Source organism: Trichomycterus rosablanca, chromosome 21 (assembly GCF_030014385.1).
Source record: "Trichomycterus rosablanca isolate fTriRos1 chromosome 21, fTriRos1.hap1, whole genome shotgun sequence".
NCBI classification, from domain to species: Eukaryota; Metazoa; Chordata; class Actinopteri; order Siluriformes; family Trichomycteridae; genus Trichomycterus; species Trichomycterus rosablanca.
Window position 1 is genome coordinate 18200729 of NC_086008.1, and position 18344 is coordinate 18219072.

Sequence of the window (18344 nt, forward strand, 5' to 3'; positions counted from 1 at the left end):
AAACTAAAACTTACAGTTTTGTAAACATTCCCCACATCTAGCCTGACCCCATGGCTGGAGAAATGCTGCCTTATTGGTTTGTTTTTAGTTTTGCACAGCTTCAATGAGCATCAAATCCTCACAAATCCCTCTCTACATTTTCTTTTTTATTATTCCTACAGAGTTGGCTGGTTTCTGATATACTACCAGCACACAGAAGCACAATTGCATTAGGCTCAGAATAGTGAAACAAAACCGGATTGAATAGTAAGAAAAGAAAAGGAAGCAAAACCAAAACCATCACCATTAAAAAAACATACTGGAGAAGAAAACCCATCTGTTGTTTGCGAATGACTGCATACATAAAGTACAGGCACAGCTGGTGCTGCAGGAAGGAAAGAGAATTGCCTTCAAACCTCCAAAGCTTTACTACTAATACCACTCTCATCTCCCTGCCGTATCCTGGCACTGTCGTAAATGTGTGGAATGTATAAATTTATCATCATGGTTCATCATTCTTGCAGAAACCTTGATCAGATTTAAGCAGAGGAACAGAATAAGCAAAAGTAATTACAGTGGAGGAAACAAATATGCAGCCGCTTGTTTTTCTTATTTAATATACTTCAGTGCACGTATTCAGTTCAGATTTACACACCTAATGTCTTCGGATTTTGTACTTATAACACTTGTATTTCTCAGCGTAAACAAAAATAGAAAACGACACCACGAATTAATAAGTACTTTGCTGCAACTACAGCTTAGATTCAACAGAAATTGCTCTTTGTGGACTTGTGGTTTTATTTGACCCATTACTCCTGGCAAACCATCTTACATTTCTCAAAGTTATAAGGGTTCCTCTATTGGCCTCATACTTGGAAATAAGTGATAAAGAAATTTACAACCCCAAAGAAAAACAGAGTTCCTTACATTCACTTTGACTTTATTTGATTGCAGACAGTTTGAACATGAAATATTTCATGTTTTGTCTGGTCAACTTCATTTCATTTATTAATAAACATCCATTCCTGCATTTCAGGCTTGCAAAGCATTCCAAAAAAAGTTGAGACAGGGACAATTTAGGGCTAGTAATGAGGTGAAAAAACTAAATAATGATGTGATTCCGAACAGGTGATTGTAATCATGGTTTGGTACAAAAGCAGCATCCAGGGAAGGCGTGTGTGAGAAAATGATTGAAATGTTTAAAAACAATGTACCTCAAAGAAAGATTGGAAGGGATTTGCATATTTCTCCCTCTACAGTGCATAATATCATTAAACCATTCAAGGATTCAGGAGCAATTTCAGTTCATAAAGGCCAAGGGTGCAAGCTTAATCTGAACGCTGAACTTTACTGTGCAAAAAAGAAGCCTTATGTTAATCATGTCCAGAAGCAGCATCAACTTCTCTGGGCTTGGAGGACTCTAGGATGGACCATCACACAGTGGAAACGTGTATTGTGCCGTGTGCTTTGGACCAAAGACAAAAAGGGCCATCCAGAGTGTTATCAGGAACAAGTCCAAAAGCCAGGGTCTGTCATGGTATGGGGCTGTGTCAGTGCCCTTGGCAAAGGTCATTTACACTGACAAGTACATTGAGATCTTAGAGCAACATGTGAAATACTAAATCACTCGGTCTCCTAACGTCTTTTAAGTGTGGTGAAAAGTAATGGCAACATTACAAAGTGGTAAATGCTTTACCGTCCCAACTTTTTGTTCAGGTCAGAAATGCAGGAATGGATGTTTATTAATAAATGAAATGAAGCTAAGCAGATAAAACATGAAATATCTCAGGTTCATCCTGTCTGCAATCAAATAAAAGTCAAAGTAAATGTAAGATATGCACATACTGTATTTTGTTCAACAACCAAAATAAAATAAGTTAAATTTTCTTCTCCCCTTACTGTGTCCCTAATTACAAGCTAACCTGGCACAAGCCCAGAAATCATGTAGCTGTCATTTTGCATAACATAATTTATGCACCACCTGGATATGTCTCCTAATGCAGAAAACAGCAGAAGCTCATATATTACTTTTATCCCAGAGGTCCCCAGTCATTTGCACCACTCCTGCTGATGCTGCTTTTTGAGAAGGTAATTTTTGTAGCTACATGAGGAAGTCGTGTAAGGCCGGAGACATTTAAGCTGGATTATGTGTCATAATACTTTAGCACTGCTGAAGACTTCCATTCTAGAGTTTTATTTACTAGTGTATTTTGTTTCTTTGTCTTGTAAAACGCCAATTGTATTATGCCTCCTCTTCATTGATGCTGATCCCCGCCCTGATTGAGGAGAGCAAGGCTGACGCATGCCCGTCCGACGCGTGTGCAGTAGCCGACTGCATCTTTTCACCTGTACGAGGTAAGTTCATATGCGGATCAGCCTTGTGTACGGATAGCCACGCCCCTGATCAACGCATTATCCCTCGTCTCTGTGCGGGCGCCATCAGTCAGCCAGCTGAGGTCGTGATTGCCTCAGTCATGAGGAGTCCCTATCCGGCTCGCAGCCTGTAGGAACAACAGCCGATGGCTGTTAATGTAGCTGCCCAGCCCAACCGGATGGTGGAGTTTTGAACAGACGAGTTGAAATGTTAGCTCTGGTGTGCTAGCGTGTTTTACTGCTGTGTCACGTTTCTATTAAGCTTCTGCAGATGATACACCGCTACCCTGAAAGTCAAGCAAGCTGGCTACGGCCATCGGGTAGCAATCAGCAACCTACACTTACCATGTCTAATTACATAAATAAATCTAATGTTTTAACCATAATAAGAATAAAAGTAACTCAGCAAATTTCAAGAAAAGAGTCTTTACTAAGCAGCCCATTATCATCATGCTTTCTTCACCATACCGGCTTATGGTGGCCTAACTTGCTCTACACAATCATGTCCTTCTGACTTCACAAATTTGGTAGGCACATGGGGCATGGAGGCATAGATGATTGACAGTTTCTCATAAGAGACAGTCACCTGCGTCTCACTGAGCATTGAGCGAGGCCCGATCCACCCAGTTACAATACCCTAATACCTTACAGTTGGGAAGAGATTTTATGCTACTGATGCTGATGGGGGTTATACCCACTACTATAGAAGGTGGCAACAGAGTGGCTACTTGAAATTGTCCGTAGGTTTGAATGAGTATGGACAAAATGACGCCCTATCCAGGGTGTGTTCCCATTTTGCACATTGTGTCATGAATCAAAAAGTCAAGTCATACAAATGAATGAATGAATGATAATAACATTTTATAATATTATAAGTAGGTGGCGCAGCGGGATATTCCACTAGCGCACCAGTGCCGGGATTCTGGACTCCTCGTTCGGCTGGGCGCCATCTAGCGGACATAATTGGCAGTGCCTGCAGGTAGGGATGACCGGACTGTGTCGGTGGGGGTCTTCAAACGCTGTGTAAGGATCCTGATTAGGAGATAGCGTGGCGCCTGTGCGGAATGCATGGGTGAAAAAGGGTTCCGCGCGGGTCGGAGGAGGCGTGTTGGCTACGCTAAAAGATGGGAAATATTGACGAGGTCATCAATGTCAACGAGTAACCGAATTGTTAAATCAGCATTTTAATTGGATTTAATTTAAGTCCATTATGTGAATTTAGTTTGTTTTATTTACTTTTGGTAACTATAGAAACCTTGGCATGGACTTGTAGCTCGGACATCCGTAAGGCGCGCCCATTAATCACGTCATTCAGTTCATCATCATCTTTGGCATTTAGCAGGCGCCTTTATCCAAAGTGACTTGCAGTACTGGGACAGCATACAATCTAAGCAATTGAGGGTTAAGGACCATGCTCAAGGGCCCAACAGCAACCTGGCAGTGGTGGGGCATGAACCAGCGACCTTCTGATTACTAGTCCAGTACTTTAACCGCTAGGCTATAGCCAGTGTTGCCAACTCCTTAGTAAGGAAAGTAGCTATTGGATGTCCTAAAAGTCGCTAGAAGTCGCTAAATGACGTCATCGTCTAATTTGCATAAGGTCCATTTGCATGTAATTGATTTTGTAGAAGAGAGGAATAACATCGTGGGAGAGACAAAAAGTGGGTAAAAAACACCCTAAATATGTTTAGAACTACAGATGAACGTTCGTCTGTTGATTCGTGGTTTGTTTTTGTTTTTTGAGACAACACTGAGCTACTCTGGGCAGGGTTGCCAGATTGCGACATTAATTTTCAGCCAAAATGCACGAAAAACGTCCAAAACACAGGATAAGCAGATAATGTTTAGCATTTCACAAAGAATAAACCAGTTAAACCATCGCGATGTACAAATTAATATCTTAAAATGTACAGATCAGTAATTATACATTATAAAGGACAAATTATTTTTGCTTGCATGTCTTTGAAGTAGCCTACCAAGTGTTTAAAATACATTATTTATGATGAGACACAACCCTTTGCAAGTAAATAAAATAAACTTGCAAGCAATGAAAGTTTAACCTGTCGTACATGTGAGAGGTAATATATACGAGACTTGCTTACCTTCATATGTAACTCAAATCACTTGTCTAACATATGAATCACTGTATTGATGGGCTTGGCAACGGTGTCTTGGACTGGAAAGAATAACCTGTCAATCAATTTTGTAATTGTAATCGATTACAAACCAGCCCAAAATGTGTCCACCTGCCAAAGTGTGTTTTTCCCCGCCGATTTCCAACAAAATCCACCCATTTTGTGGAAAACTGCCCAATCTAGCAACACTGACTATGCTACTGACCGCCCGTGAGTGCTTTGGGACGGCGGAGGGGCTCACGGCAGGATCAATCAACTGCAGAACGATGTGTGTGTTCACGTTCGAGTCTCCGAAAGTCTCCAATAACACCAGAAAAAGTCGCTAGATTTGTCGCTAGTCGCTTTTTGGAAAAAAAGTCGCTAGAGGGGTCTGAAAAGTCGCTAAATATTGCTAAGTTGGCAACACTGGCTATAGCTGCCTCTGCAGTTCCCTCAAATGTCCACACAGTTAATTCTGTTGCCTCAAGCCTCTTCGTGTCATACATCGTACAAGGTCCTTGTCTCCACTTTGCCCTCTCTTGCCTTTATTCAGCTTACACCACTTACAGTAATGGCATGATTGATGGCTGAGAATGTACTAGGTTGATAAAGTTCCCCGCCTATCCATTTTACATGGCAAGAAAATGGGAAAATGCACCACTTGATCAGCGTTCACTCAGATCATCTTGCAATCTGTTTCATGAGACAGAGTGTAACAGTATTAAATATTGTTGCCATGCAACCAGGTGGGTCAGATCCCTTTCCTGCGGCGTCCTTACCCGGAAACACCATTACGGTGTGTTCTGAACCGTACAAGGCTGACACTCCAGGGAACTACCGGTTTAGGTTCTACCATCCACTACGCTCCAAGTCTGTCTTCAGTTTAACAACCTCTGGCTCAACTTAATGTATAAAGTATGGCGAGTACGGTGAACGCTTCTGTCCTGCTGACAAGCTAAAAACGGAGACGACCCAACATTAGACTATAGCATTTTCCTCCCTTATGCCCTTTGCTTAAATTGACCCTTGGTACACTGGGTGAACTCGTAGCTCCGAGTGTCTGACAGCTCCCAATTAGCTCAGTGATTCAGCAAGAAAGTGTGGTTAGGATCAGACAGACCGTCAGCGGACAGAGCTTTCGGTCACTGCTGATCGCTAATAGTATCTCCAGCTAGCGGAAACGCTGGGATAATGAGTTCTGCTGTGATTTTGCGCTAGTGCTCTGTAGGCCTGCTGTAAAAATGTACTTCCACTGACCAGAATTGATGCGGTTTATGCAACGAATGCACCTAACCTTGCTGCATGTGGATACCTTTGAATACCGAATCGTTGAGGGAGGGGTCCCATGGAGTAGAGCGTGATTCTATGTACCATGTGTTGCTCTGTGTAGAAACCCGGGACTGGGGGGGGTAAAGCAGCTGGTGTCTGAGTGCTTGCTGGAGGAAGCGTGTGATAGTCTGCAGCTCTCCTTGGTCAGAATGGAGGTGGGGTATTGGAAATGACTAGTCAAAGTTTTTAATATTGCCTCCAGGCCAATATGGCGAAACTCGAGGCTGGGGGCGATACCACACAAATAGGAGCAAAATAAATACCTAGTATGCGTGCGTTTTTAAAATGAAGCATGTTGGCACCCAGGTGGCGCAGCGGGATATTCCTCTAGCACACCAGCGCCGAGATTCTGAACTCCTCGGTTTCGCCACAGGCCACTTGGCTATGCCACAGGTCGGCTGGGCGCCATCTAGCGGGCATAATCGGCAGCGCCTGCAGCAGACACGTTTCTGTCAGGGCGGGATGACCGGACTATGTGGGTGGGGAGGGACCCTGATCGGCAGATAGCGAGGCACCTGTGCAGAATGCATGGGTGAAAAAGGGTTCTGCTAAGGGGTGCACGCGGGTCAGAGGAGGCGTGAGCAGCAATATACCCACCTCCACTGGAATCAGGGATCCCCCAGCAGCGGAAGACAAATTGATGCGGTCACATGACCAGCATGATATAGGAATGTTAAACAGGCATGATGCTTTAAGTAAGACCTCACCTCATTGAGATCTGGGGAATTTGGAGGCCAAGTCAACTCCTCAAACCAGTTTTGAAAACGTGATTCATCAGACCAGGCCACCTTCTTTCATTGCTCTGGGGTCCAGTTCCGATGCTCACGTGCACACTGTTGGTGCTTTCGGCGGTAAACAGGGTTCAGCATGGGCACCCTGACTGGTCTGCGGCTATGCAGCCCCATACGCTACAAACTGTGATGCACTGTGTATTCTGACACCTTTCTATCAGAACCAGCATTAACGTCTTTAGCAATCTGAGCTACAGTAGCTCATCTGTCAGCCTTCACTCCCCACGTGCATCAATGAGCCTTGGCCACCCATGACCCTGTCGCCGGTTTACCACTCTTCCTTCCTTGGACCATTTTTGATAGATACTGACCACTGCAGACTGGGAACACCCCACAAGAGCTGCAGTTTTGGAGATGCTCTGACCCAGTCGTCTGGTCATCACAATTTGTCCCTTGTCAAACTTGCTTCAATCCTTACGCTTGTACATTTTTCCTGCTTCTAACATCAACTTTGAGGATAAAATGTTCACTTGCTGCCTAATATATCCCACCTACTAACAGGTGCCATGATGAAGAGATAATCAGTGTTATTCACTTCACCTGTCAGTAGTCTGGTCGGTGTATGACCCCAATCCCGAAAAAGTTCTAAATGAGTTAATTAAATGGTAAAACATCTCACTTTTAACATCTGATATGTGTCCTGTGTTCTATTGTGAATAATATATGGGTCTATGAGATTTATAAATCATTGCATTCTGTTTTTATTTTACACACAGTGTCCCAACTTTTTTGGAGTTGGAGGTTCTAAGTATTTATTGTGTATTGCACAGCAAATAAGTGATGTTAGCAAACAATGAAAAGCACATTTGGTTTAAAATGTTTATAAGCAGCAATTCCATTCGTTGCGTATCCATTATGTGAAAGATAATAGCAGTCGTAAACAAATATCGTTGGGTAATTAGTGTAGGATTTTTCAGAATGTTAGTGTAGGAACACAACTCATATAAATGACTTCCATTTGCTGTTTCTTTTTTATTTCCATTTTACTTTTCCCAGAGGGGAACAAAACAAATACTGTATTGTATCCTGCTGAACAACCGGGTTGACTTGCAGAATGCAGTTATTAGACCCTATTTTAAGCCACTCTGACACATAATAATTTAAGCATATCCCTTGATGGACGATTGACCCCGACTATAACCCTGTTTTGTTTTTCCGTCTTTTCTTCTTTTTATGTTCTAAGGTAAAAAGGAATGTGGCTCTGACTGCTGTAATTCCACTGCATATATGCATCTACACTCACTGTCCAATTTATCAGCTCCACTTACCATATAGAAGCACTTTGTCGTTCTACAATTACTGACTGCATGCTTTGTTAGCCCCCTTTCATGCTGTTCTGTAATGGTCAGGACCCCCACAGGACCACTACAGAGCAGGTATTATTTGGGTGGTGGATCATTCTCAGTACTGCAGGGACACTGACACGGTGGTGGTGTGTTAGCGTGTGTTGTGCTGGTATGAGTGGATCAGACACAGCAGTGCTAAAGGAGTTTTTTTTTACCTCACTGTCACTGCTGGACTTAGACTAGGCCACCAACCAAGAACATTCAGCCAACAGCGCCCCGTGGGCAGCGTCCTGTGACCACTGATGAAGGTCTAGAAGATGACCGACTCAAACAGCAGCAATAGATGAGCGATCGTCTCTGACTTTACATCTACAAGGTGGACCGATTAGGTAGTTGTGTCTAATGGAGTGGACAGTGAGTAGACACTGTATTTAAAATATATACACCGAGTTTTTAAATACTGTGTCCACTCACTGTCCACTCTATTAGACACTCCTACCTAGTTGGTCCACCTTGTAGATGTAAAGTCAGACACGATCGCTCATCTAATGCTGCTGTTTAAGTTGGTCATCTTTGAGATCTAGTCCCGATGCTCATGTGCCCATTCCTGGCGCTTTCGGCGGTGGACAGGGGTCAGCATGGGCACCCTGAATGGTCTGTGGCTATGCAGCCCCATACGCAACAAACTGTGATGCACCGTGTATTATGACACCTTTCTATCAGAACCAGTTACCACTGTTCCTTCCTTGGACCACTTTTGACAGATACTGACCACTGAAGACCGGGAACAACTCACAAAAACTGCAGTATTGGAGATGCTTTGACCCAGTCGTTTGTATATATGTGGTCAGGTTAGACACACCACCCAAGGAATTTCTAATTTCTTAGGCTAAGCAGGGTTGGGCTTGGTAAGTACTGAAATACTAAGTGCTGATATATGTGCATATAAATACATACATTATGTACTAACCCCAATCCAGTTAACATGAGCCCTTTATTAGATTGTACCCCAGTCTCACCTTGACAGAGATTTTTCCTTCATCCTTTGGTAGGTGTGCAGCCAAAAACCAATCTCCAGGGAGAGGACTGGTGACATTGAACACCCCTGTGGTACGGTTGGGCAGCGTCCAAGTCAGTGTGACAGCAAAGGACCCCGGGACAATGGTGTCCTTCGGGAAATGGGTGTTCAAGGGGTTGATGACTGGTGGGGCTCCTGACCTAAAGTACCTGCCAAGCACAAAAAGAAAAATGGCATTGTTACACATCGTTTATCTAGTGAGTGAAGGCAAGTATTCAATCATTATGTTTTTATATAAGACAGAGACAACACAAGTAAATACAAAATGCAGCATTAAAATGATCATTGCATTTATTGAAGATAAAATTTAGCCCAATTGCACTTGAGCTTAAGGTTACAAACTGATTGGCAGATATTCTTTTCTAGGGTTCCATGATTTTTTAGGGAAAGCAGAGCAAAATTCATGGCTAAATCAATAATGACAAGTTGTCCAGGTCCTACTAAAGCAAGGCAGCCTCAGACCATCACACTATCACACAACCATGTTTGACTGTTGGTATGATGTTCTGTTGATGTTCAAATCACAGAATATTGTACCAAAAGTCATAGGACTCTATTTTTTGCCAAATGCAAGATGAGCCATTGTGTTCTTTATGGTCAAGTGGTTCGCATTTTGCAACTCTCTTCCTTAATGAGGAATTGTGCACATTGACCTTAACTAAGGCAAGTCAGTCAGCCTTCTAGTTTTTCAGGTTCTTTTTATCTGGGTACTTTTGTGACCTCCTGGATGACTCGTCGATGCATCCAAGTTTTCTCTTTTTGTGAATAATGGCTCTCACTGTGGTTCACTGGATTCCCAGAGCCTAAGCGATGTCTTTGTAGCCCTACCAGACTGGTAGATTTTAATGAAAGCGAAATCATGTGTTGCTTTTTGAGACCTTCTAGCCTGTCTTACATTGGCAGGCAGGTTTTAGATAGATAGATAGATAGATAGATAGATAGATAGATAGATAGATAGATAGATAGATAGATAGATAGATAGATAGATAGATAGATAGATAGATAGATAGATAGATAGATAGATAGATAGATAGATAGATAGATAGATAGATAATGTAGTATGTCATATAAAAAACTTAAGAAGTCTTCTAGAATTAAAATTGTAGATGAGATATGCAATATGTGATATACTAAGCTGTTGTAAGTGTTAAATAATAACAGATAATAATAATAACATCACTTATTCAAGTGATGTTTATATTCAACAGGTCTGGAATCAATAATGCCTAGGTGTGGCTAGTGACATTGAGCCCCAGGTGTCAATTAAATTTGGTTAAACTAAAGTTATAGCCAAATGCACAGAGATCCCTTTTATATATACTGTACATATATGTTTAGGCAGCAAGCACTGTTGGTACTCCAGGGACTGGCTACTTTAAACATATCTGGTATTGTTGAAATATACTGTAGATCACTGAAGTCGTGTCGTCATATTGTAGTCCACGCCATGTTATTATGCCCATATTTGGTAACCCGGGTCTAACAGAAATTTTGAATAGGAAAAATGAACGGGGATTTCGCAAATTGCCTCTCTCGCATCCTGTAGTTATAAAAAATGTTCCAGAGCTCTTATGTTTTGTTATATGGAGATTCTTCTGTCTATCATCACTGGATCCTTTGAATTATGAAGTCGTTAAAGAGTCAAAATATGAATATTGCTACATGTAAGCTAATGCTACTGCACACTGAATTGACGTCACTAGACTGGAAGCCTCTTACATTTTTTCTTTTTTTTCTTTTATAAGCCTCTTAAATAAGCGCACGAAGCAGCGCGATTCACCGGTGTAACAGTGCAGTGATATTCACAAGTTTTACTTTATATTTTTAGTAGCTAGCTACATTAAAGTAGAAAGCAAGGGTGGTTGGGATTACGCCTTTGGTTGTACTCAACAAAAGCGGGCTGCTCTTTCCGGCAATTCAATCGGTGTAGTTTAGTGACGTCTAATTAATGCGCAGTAGCATAAGCTTTTGTGTAGCATTATTAGTATTACGATCCTTTAAAAACATCGTAATTTAGAGGATCCAGTGATGTACAGGAGAAAAATGTACACAGGACAAAACATATAGGGTTCTGAACATGTTTATTTAGCACAAGATGCGTTAGAGTCGATTTTTTTGAAAACCCCGTTAATTTTTCCCATAGGAAATCTGACTTAGACCCGGGTCTCCAAATATGGGCATAACGAGGACTACAGAATGACGCACTTCAGTGGTCTATTGGGGTTTTGAACTGTTGGGGTTTTGAACTGTTGGGGTTTTGAAAGTCCAACTGTCAACTGTGGCAATTCAACCCTTTACATGGGTGTTTTCTTTATCAAAATTGTTATGTTATGGTTCTCAGCTGAGGGCACTCAATGTAACTCAATGTACTAGGGCAGGAGTCGGAGTCGGATAACATTGTGTAAGATAATGAATTGACAATATACCAGAGGAAGTCCATATATGGTGTAAACAAGGGCACAACAATTCTGGAACTGGCAGCAAACCCATGGAAGAGGTGACGAGAAGAAATGGACTGAAACAAAGAAATGGACAAATGGACTGTAGGTGTGGTTAAGAACACTTAAACTCCTGTCAGGAAGGTTCGGGGCTGCTCTTCTCAACTTTCCTGATGCTTGTGTGCTAATGGTGGTTGGAGATAGAGAGCCCCCAGCTGGGAACACACTTTTGATCTTCTCATCATATTGAATAAATAAGTAACTGTTAGTTGGTGATCTGAGTCTTTTCTTTCATAAAAGAACACAACAGTATTCCTGGAATAAAGACTTACTGTGATCCTGACCACCAGAATTAAGCAAATAATACAATTAGATTAATGATTGAGTGATGGAAAATAAATGCAATAGCAGTTTTAAATGTAAAAAACTAAAATGTGGACAATAGGGCTACTAGGGGACATTGGATTGGTCCCAACATTTCTTAATCATTAGCCTAAAATTGAGAAAATCTCAGTCAAAATTTTGTCTGTCTCGTACCAGTATTGGTCGAGTAGTGATACTCTGTCTGCCACTTTCAAAGAACATGTATGGTCTATTGCTGTTTGTTACTGTTAGTGGTGTGTTAGACATTAATTTTACACTGGGTTTCACGACGCCTGTGTGTTTGTCTTGTCTTCTTTAGAAATCAAACAAGCAAGCGCTGCATATTTAATCATGTGAGCAAGCAACAGTATGAGAGACAGAGAGAGACTGAAACAGGGAGTCTACTGGGAATCATTCTCACATCAGTTTGATTTCAGAAGATTCGATTTCTCCTTTACAGGAAGTGAAAAGGAGCACTGAGACTAATACTAAATAATGAATGAACTCAGTTGCAAACAAATATTCCAACTCTTATGATAGTGTGTTGGAAAATGCCTGGGTTTTTGAAGGGTACTATGATGGAACAGTGCTCATTCTAGGCTGCAATGGGAGCTTAATTGGAGGAACAGAAACAACATGCAAAACAAAAAAAAGTAAATCAAATTAAAGATATGATACCAAATCCTAAAAGCAGTTATTGAACGTTTATCGTTCTACCCTTTGACGGTGTCAGCTGGCTCTGACCACTGAATCATTACTGGTTGACTGGAGATTGTAAGTACCTGCACTACACAAACTAATCTTATCCACCAGTATCAGCATCATGTACACCGATCAGCTCCACTTACCATATAGAAGCACTTTGTAGTTCTACAATTACTGACTGTAGTCCATCTGTTTCTCCGCATGCTTTGTTAGCCCCCTTTAATGCTGTTCCACTACACTACAGATCAGGTATTATTTGGGTGGTGGATCATTCTCAGCACTGCAGTGACACTGACATGGTGGTGGTGTGTTAGTGTGTGTTGTGATGAGTGGTATGAGCGGATCAGACACAGCAGCACTGCTGGAGTTTTTAAATACCGTGTCCACTCGCTGTCCACTCTATTAGACACTCCTACCTAGTTGTTTCGCCTTGTAGATGTAAAGTCAGAGACGATCGCTCATCTATTGCTGCTGTTTTAGTCGGTCATCTTTGAGATCTTCATCAGTGGTCAGAGGACGCTGCGCATATGAGGCGCTGTTGGCTGGATATTTTTGGTTGGTGGACTATATTCAGTCCAGCAGTGACAGTGAGGTGTTTAAAAACTCCATCAGAACAGCACAACACACACTAACACACCACCACCATGTCCGTGTCAATGCAGTGCTGAGAATGACCCACCACCTAAATAATACCTGCTCTGTGGTGGTCCTGTGGGGGTCCTGGGTATTGAAGAACAGGGTGAAAGCAGGATAAAAAGTATGTAGAGAAACTGTATAAACTACAAAGTGCTCCTATATTGTAAGTGGAGCTGAGAAGATGGACAGTGAGTGTAGAAACAAGAAGGTGGTTTTAATGTTATGGCTGATCAGTGTATGTAGCCAGAAATTTACTGTGTATCCTAGTCGTAACTAAGCTTTATTGTTTCGAAGTCCCTTGTAGCTTGGCTGTTTTTAAAATAGCATACACAGTGGTTTCTCCCTTTTATAAGCTCAGTTTAGCAGATGGTGTACTCGTGCACATAGTTTGGACCAGCTAGAGGAACGCATCGCTCCGGTTGGCCAATTTGACCTTAGTAATTAACTACAAAACAATTCATAAACGTTTGGCGTAAACTACATGTTCTTCAGCTAAACTAGACAGGAATGTTTTAGCTAGCATGGCTGATCACACTGCCTCTGTAAAGCACAGACACACCAAAGTAAATAAAGCAAGGGTTAAATATATAGGATAATACACTTCCACAGGTCTAACCATCTTCCCTGTGACTGACTCCACCACTATGAGAGAGGAAATACACCGATCAGGCATAACATTATGACCTAATTATCTTCCTAATATTGTGTCGGTCCTCCTTTTGCTCCCAAAGCAGCCCTGCAACTGTGATGCACTGTGTATCCTGACACCTTTCTATCAGAACCAGGATTAACTTCTTAAGCATCTTGAACTACAGTAGCTCGTCTGTTGGATCTCTCCCCACGTGCATCAATGAGCCTTGGCCGCCCATGACCCTGTCGCCGGTTTACCACTGTTCCTTCCTTGGACCACTTTTTATAGGTACTGACCACTGCAGACCGGGAACACCCCACAAGAGCTGCAGTTTTGGAGATGCTCTGACCCAGTCGTCTGGTCATCACAATTTGGCCCTTGTCATCCTCGCTCAAATCCTCACGCTCGCCCATTCACTTGCTGCCTTATACGTATATCCCACCCACTAACAGGTGCCGTGATGAAGAGATAATCAGTGTTATTCACTTCACCTGTCAGTGGTCTTATATAATGATATGTCTGGTCGGTGTATGCCAGCACCATTTGCGCCTCTGGCTTGTTGACCACACTGGACTTTGCTGTAGAGGCAGATACCAATGTGTAGTTCACGAATTGGCTTCTTTTTTTTTTTTTTACTGTGATGGTGCCATAACAGGCAGGTGTGGTCCGAGCTGAAAGTTACAGCAGGTAGGTGGGCCCATGCAAGTACTAACAGAGAGTAAGGGCTTCCTCTAAGTGTGCTGTAATTATTTACAATGGTTTTCCACTAAGGTTCAGCACCAGATGGTGGCTCGAACAGGCCAAAATAGCAGCTTGCTCATGTCCCATGTGGAAGCCCAGATAACATAACCAGGCGCACACTTCTCTGGACTTGCTGTAGGACTGGCCGGCTCATCCAAAAGATTTTGGAACTGCTTGCACATGTTGCATATGCTACTCCCAGTCCCTGCTATAGATTTCTTTAATCTATGCCAGGGCATATGCGTTCTGCAGGCACGGAACCTTGTCTCTCAGCTCTTGAAATACTGTATGACCAGTGCCCCAAAAAGCCAAAGGGAGATATGACAAATTGGTTCATTCCAAATGGGGTGGAGAAGGATGCTTTTTTCTAAGACTGAGGAGACAACCCCTTTTCCACCAAAAAAAACATGGTTCTTGAACCGGTTCTGTTCGGGTTTCTCTGAACCTTGGTGTTCTGAAGAGAACCGACTCGCGTTTCCACCAGTTTTTGAGAACCAAGCAGTGTCATCAACGGTGGGCGTTACTTACTAAGAGTTAAGAGAAGTAATAACATGGCGGAGTGTGTGGATTATGTGCGAGCATTTGTGCTGCTGTTACAGATGTTTGTTTTTATGTGTGTTTGTTAAAAAGCATCAATCTAACTATCGGTGATAAGAAGACGTGACGTGTTTGTTTTAGTTGTTGTTTTCTTTAGTTCATTAACGTGAGAAGAGTTTTGCGCTTCGCTTTCACCGTGACTCTCGGCGCAAATAGCCGATTAGCTGAGCGCTCGGCTCGAGCGATGAAACATCGCTAAAGTTCCACAACACGAACAAACATCTGTGTGAAATAAACATCAAATCCACTCTAAAATACCACATGTATCTGTGTTTAACTGGATTTACCTCACGTCTGTTTATGCAGCTCGGGGAATTGAAAAAGCTTCACGCTTTATTTTTCCCGTTAAGCGTGTTTCGTTCTGGCCGGGTCACTTTTATCTCATAATATCACACAATTCACTTTTTTAAAGGCGCTTTGAAAATATCAGCGGCAAACTGGCTCAAAATGTAATCAAGTGAACATTAAAAGATAAAAATGCAGCATTACGCTCCATATGAGAGACCAGCTGACACCATTGTTGCTAACGCGCTATGCTGTACAACATGACACGCCCACTGACGGACGTCACGGTTCGGGCTGAAAAACCAAGTATTCTGTGGGGCCAGATTGGCCCGCTAGTTCTCTGTCTGGAACCTCTTTTTTCCAGTGGAAACACGTGGAACCGGTTCAAAGTCAAGTTCGGGAACCGGAACGGGCTCCGTGCCACGTCGGTGGAAAAAGGGGTAAAGGTAATCTGCCCATAGCCTTTGGTTAAATCCAGCATCATAGATGAATGAGCAGGGTACAACTAATCAGAAAACTATCTCAATCTGAATAGAATAGTCTATACTCTATACTCTGAATTAATCTTTGATTACTTGTATGTCCATCATTTTGCCTAAATCTCTCTGGAACCACTATTGTGTTCAGGCAACCATACTGCTACACCTGAAGGCATTTTAATGTAGGGCTCTATGCACCACCATCATTCATAATCTCAATTTTGAACTCACAATGTGACCATGAAAGGACCTTGTACGAGTTATTTTGAGGTGCATATCATAACCAGAACTTTATCTCCCTTTGCCAACGGGGGCATGCATACTGTATTGCCATTTCTGCCATTTCTGCATATGATTCTGTATATGATTTATTTATATTAATCATTTATATTTTATCTGTATAAATCCAAGAGAATGTATAGAAATTCCACTATCATTTATGTCATTTTAGTATTGCAAGATTTATATTTTTATATAAAAACTTATCAATGCACCTGCACCACCTATTACATGTGAAATATTTTAAAATACCATAACGTCACATCTTTTTTTAACCACACACTTTTCAGGGTGCTAATTTCAGACCAGTGTTGTCCTTTAAAAAAATCATCTGATCTTAATCCTAAAAACAAAATGCAAACGATTTAACTAATAATACACAAAGAATTGTATTTAAAATGCAATTATTTATTTTTTAAAACGGAGGTATTACTTGTTGGATCTAAGGCTGCGAGAGATAAGTTGTCTAACCTGGTGCTAAACCTAAACACTTTGTCTGTTACTCCCAGCTCGGATGTAAAAAACTTGGGTGTCACAATAGACTCAGATCTCTCCTTTGATGCTCACATTAATAATATTACTAGAGTTGCTTTCTTTCATTTGTGTAATATCTCTAAAATAAGAAATATACTATCTGTTAATGACGCTGCAAAACTGATCTATGTGTTTATAACTTCTTGGTTAGATTATTGTAATGCTCTTCTAACTGGATGCTCTGGTAGATCCATACACAAACCCCAGTTGGTTCAAAATGCAGCAGCTCGAGTGCTAACCAGAACTAGGGAGTTTGATCATATCAGTCCTGTTCTATCATCTCTACACTGGCTGTCAATTAAATTCAGCATTAATTACAAAATACATTTACTAACTTATAAAGCGCTACATGGTCTGGCTCCACAGTATCTGAGTGAACTTATTGATCACTACAGCCCAGCACGTTCACTTCATTCACAAGATGCAGGGTTACTTATAGTTCCTAGAATTAAAAAGATCACGGCTGGTGGAAGAGCATTTTCTTACAAAGCTCTACAATTTTGGAATAATCTCCCTGCCTCTGTCCGGGACTCGGACACAGTCTCAATGTTCAAGTTTAGAAACATATTTATTTACTCAGGCTTTTGATTAGTCTATGTGTATAAATAGACAAAGGCACAGAGCTTGCGGGTTCATGACTGTTACCTGCTCGCTCTTCCTTTCAGTTATGCTGTAATAATTAGGGGTGCCGGAGTCTAGTGCTACTCTCTGTAAAACTGACATTTTACTCTTAACGATTTCACAATGTAACTACATCTTCTGTTGTTTTACCCCGAGGTGGTCCTGACGGAAACCTGTTCACCCTCTCGAGGTTAAAGACTGCAAGTCGAGACTGCAGTGCCAACAATGCTGCTTCTACTAGATGTGACGGGGACCTGGCGTGTTTGCACCAAAAATGCCCAGAACTTACAACGGACTTTATCACAGACTGGACTGAACGATGAAGAACTCCAATTATTTTTTTGCTAGTTATAACTCATATCAGTTTAATTTAATTCTGTGTTTATATGATTTGTGTGAATCCTATTTATTTAAAGTATCCTCCAGGCCACCCAAGAAGGATGGGGGTCCCTGCTGAGTCTGGTTCCTCTCAAGGTTTCTTCCTGTAATTTTCAGGGAGTTTTTCCGACCACTGTCGCCCTCGGCTTGCTCAAAAGGGGTTTTTGGTCCATTGGTCCTGGATTCTGTAAAGTTGCTTTGAGACAATGTTCATTGTAAAAAGCGCTTTATAAATAAATTTGACTTGACTTGATTTGTAAGGAGGGAAGCTCCCTCACTCTGTAATATTTGCCAAATACCTATTTCTATTAAACATATACTAACTGAATCCTGCTACTTACAGCAACAACAATCTAAAGCAATACCCAAGACTACAAGAAAAAAAATTTTAACCAAGTAAAAATAGAAAGAATCCTCAATTTCTTTAAAATAATTGGTCTAAAAGTATGCATCTAAAAAAACAACATATTTAAATACCTGACTAGGGCTATACACTGATATAAAAATTATCTAACTTACCGTTGTGTTAGCAGGGCATAAAACATCTAAATAAATAAATAGATTTCAGTTTGCAATCATTTTGTGAGCAGTACATTTAAACTAGTGTGAGAAAAGTGTTGTTTCCCATGGAAATGCACCATGTTCGGGTGTTCTTAATATTTGCTATGATTTAAATAGATTTTCACAGCCAAGTCCAGGCCACCCTA

At 41.5% G+C, this 18344-nt stretch overlaps 1 protein-coding gene across 1 annotated transcript in view; it reads right to left on the bottom strand.

The window, feature by feature from the left end:
- tmem8b (transmembrane protein 8B) overlaps window positions 1-18344 on the bottom strand; it is a 225618-nt gene that overhangs the window by 118471 nt on the left and 88803 nt on the right. Inside the window, exon 3 of the mRNA XM_063018330.1 lies at window positions 8892-9099. Within this exon, the coding sequence (XP_062874400.1) occupies window positions 8892-9099 (208 nt within the window). The remainder of the gene's footprint in view (window positions 1-8891; window positions 9100-18344) is intronic.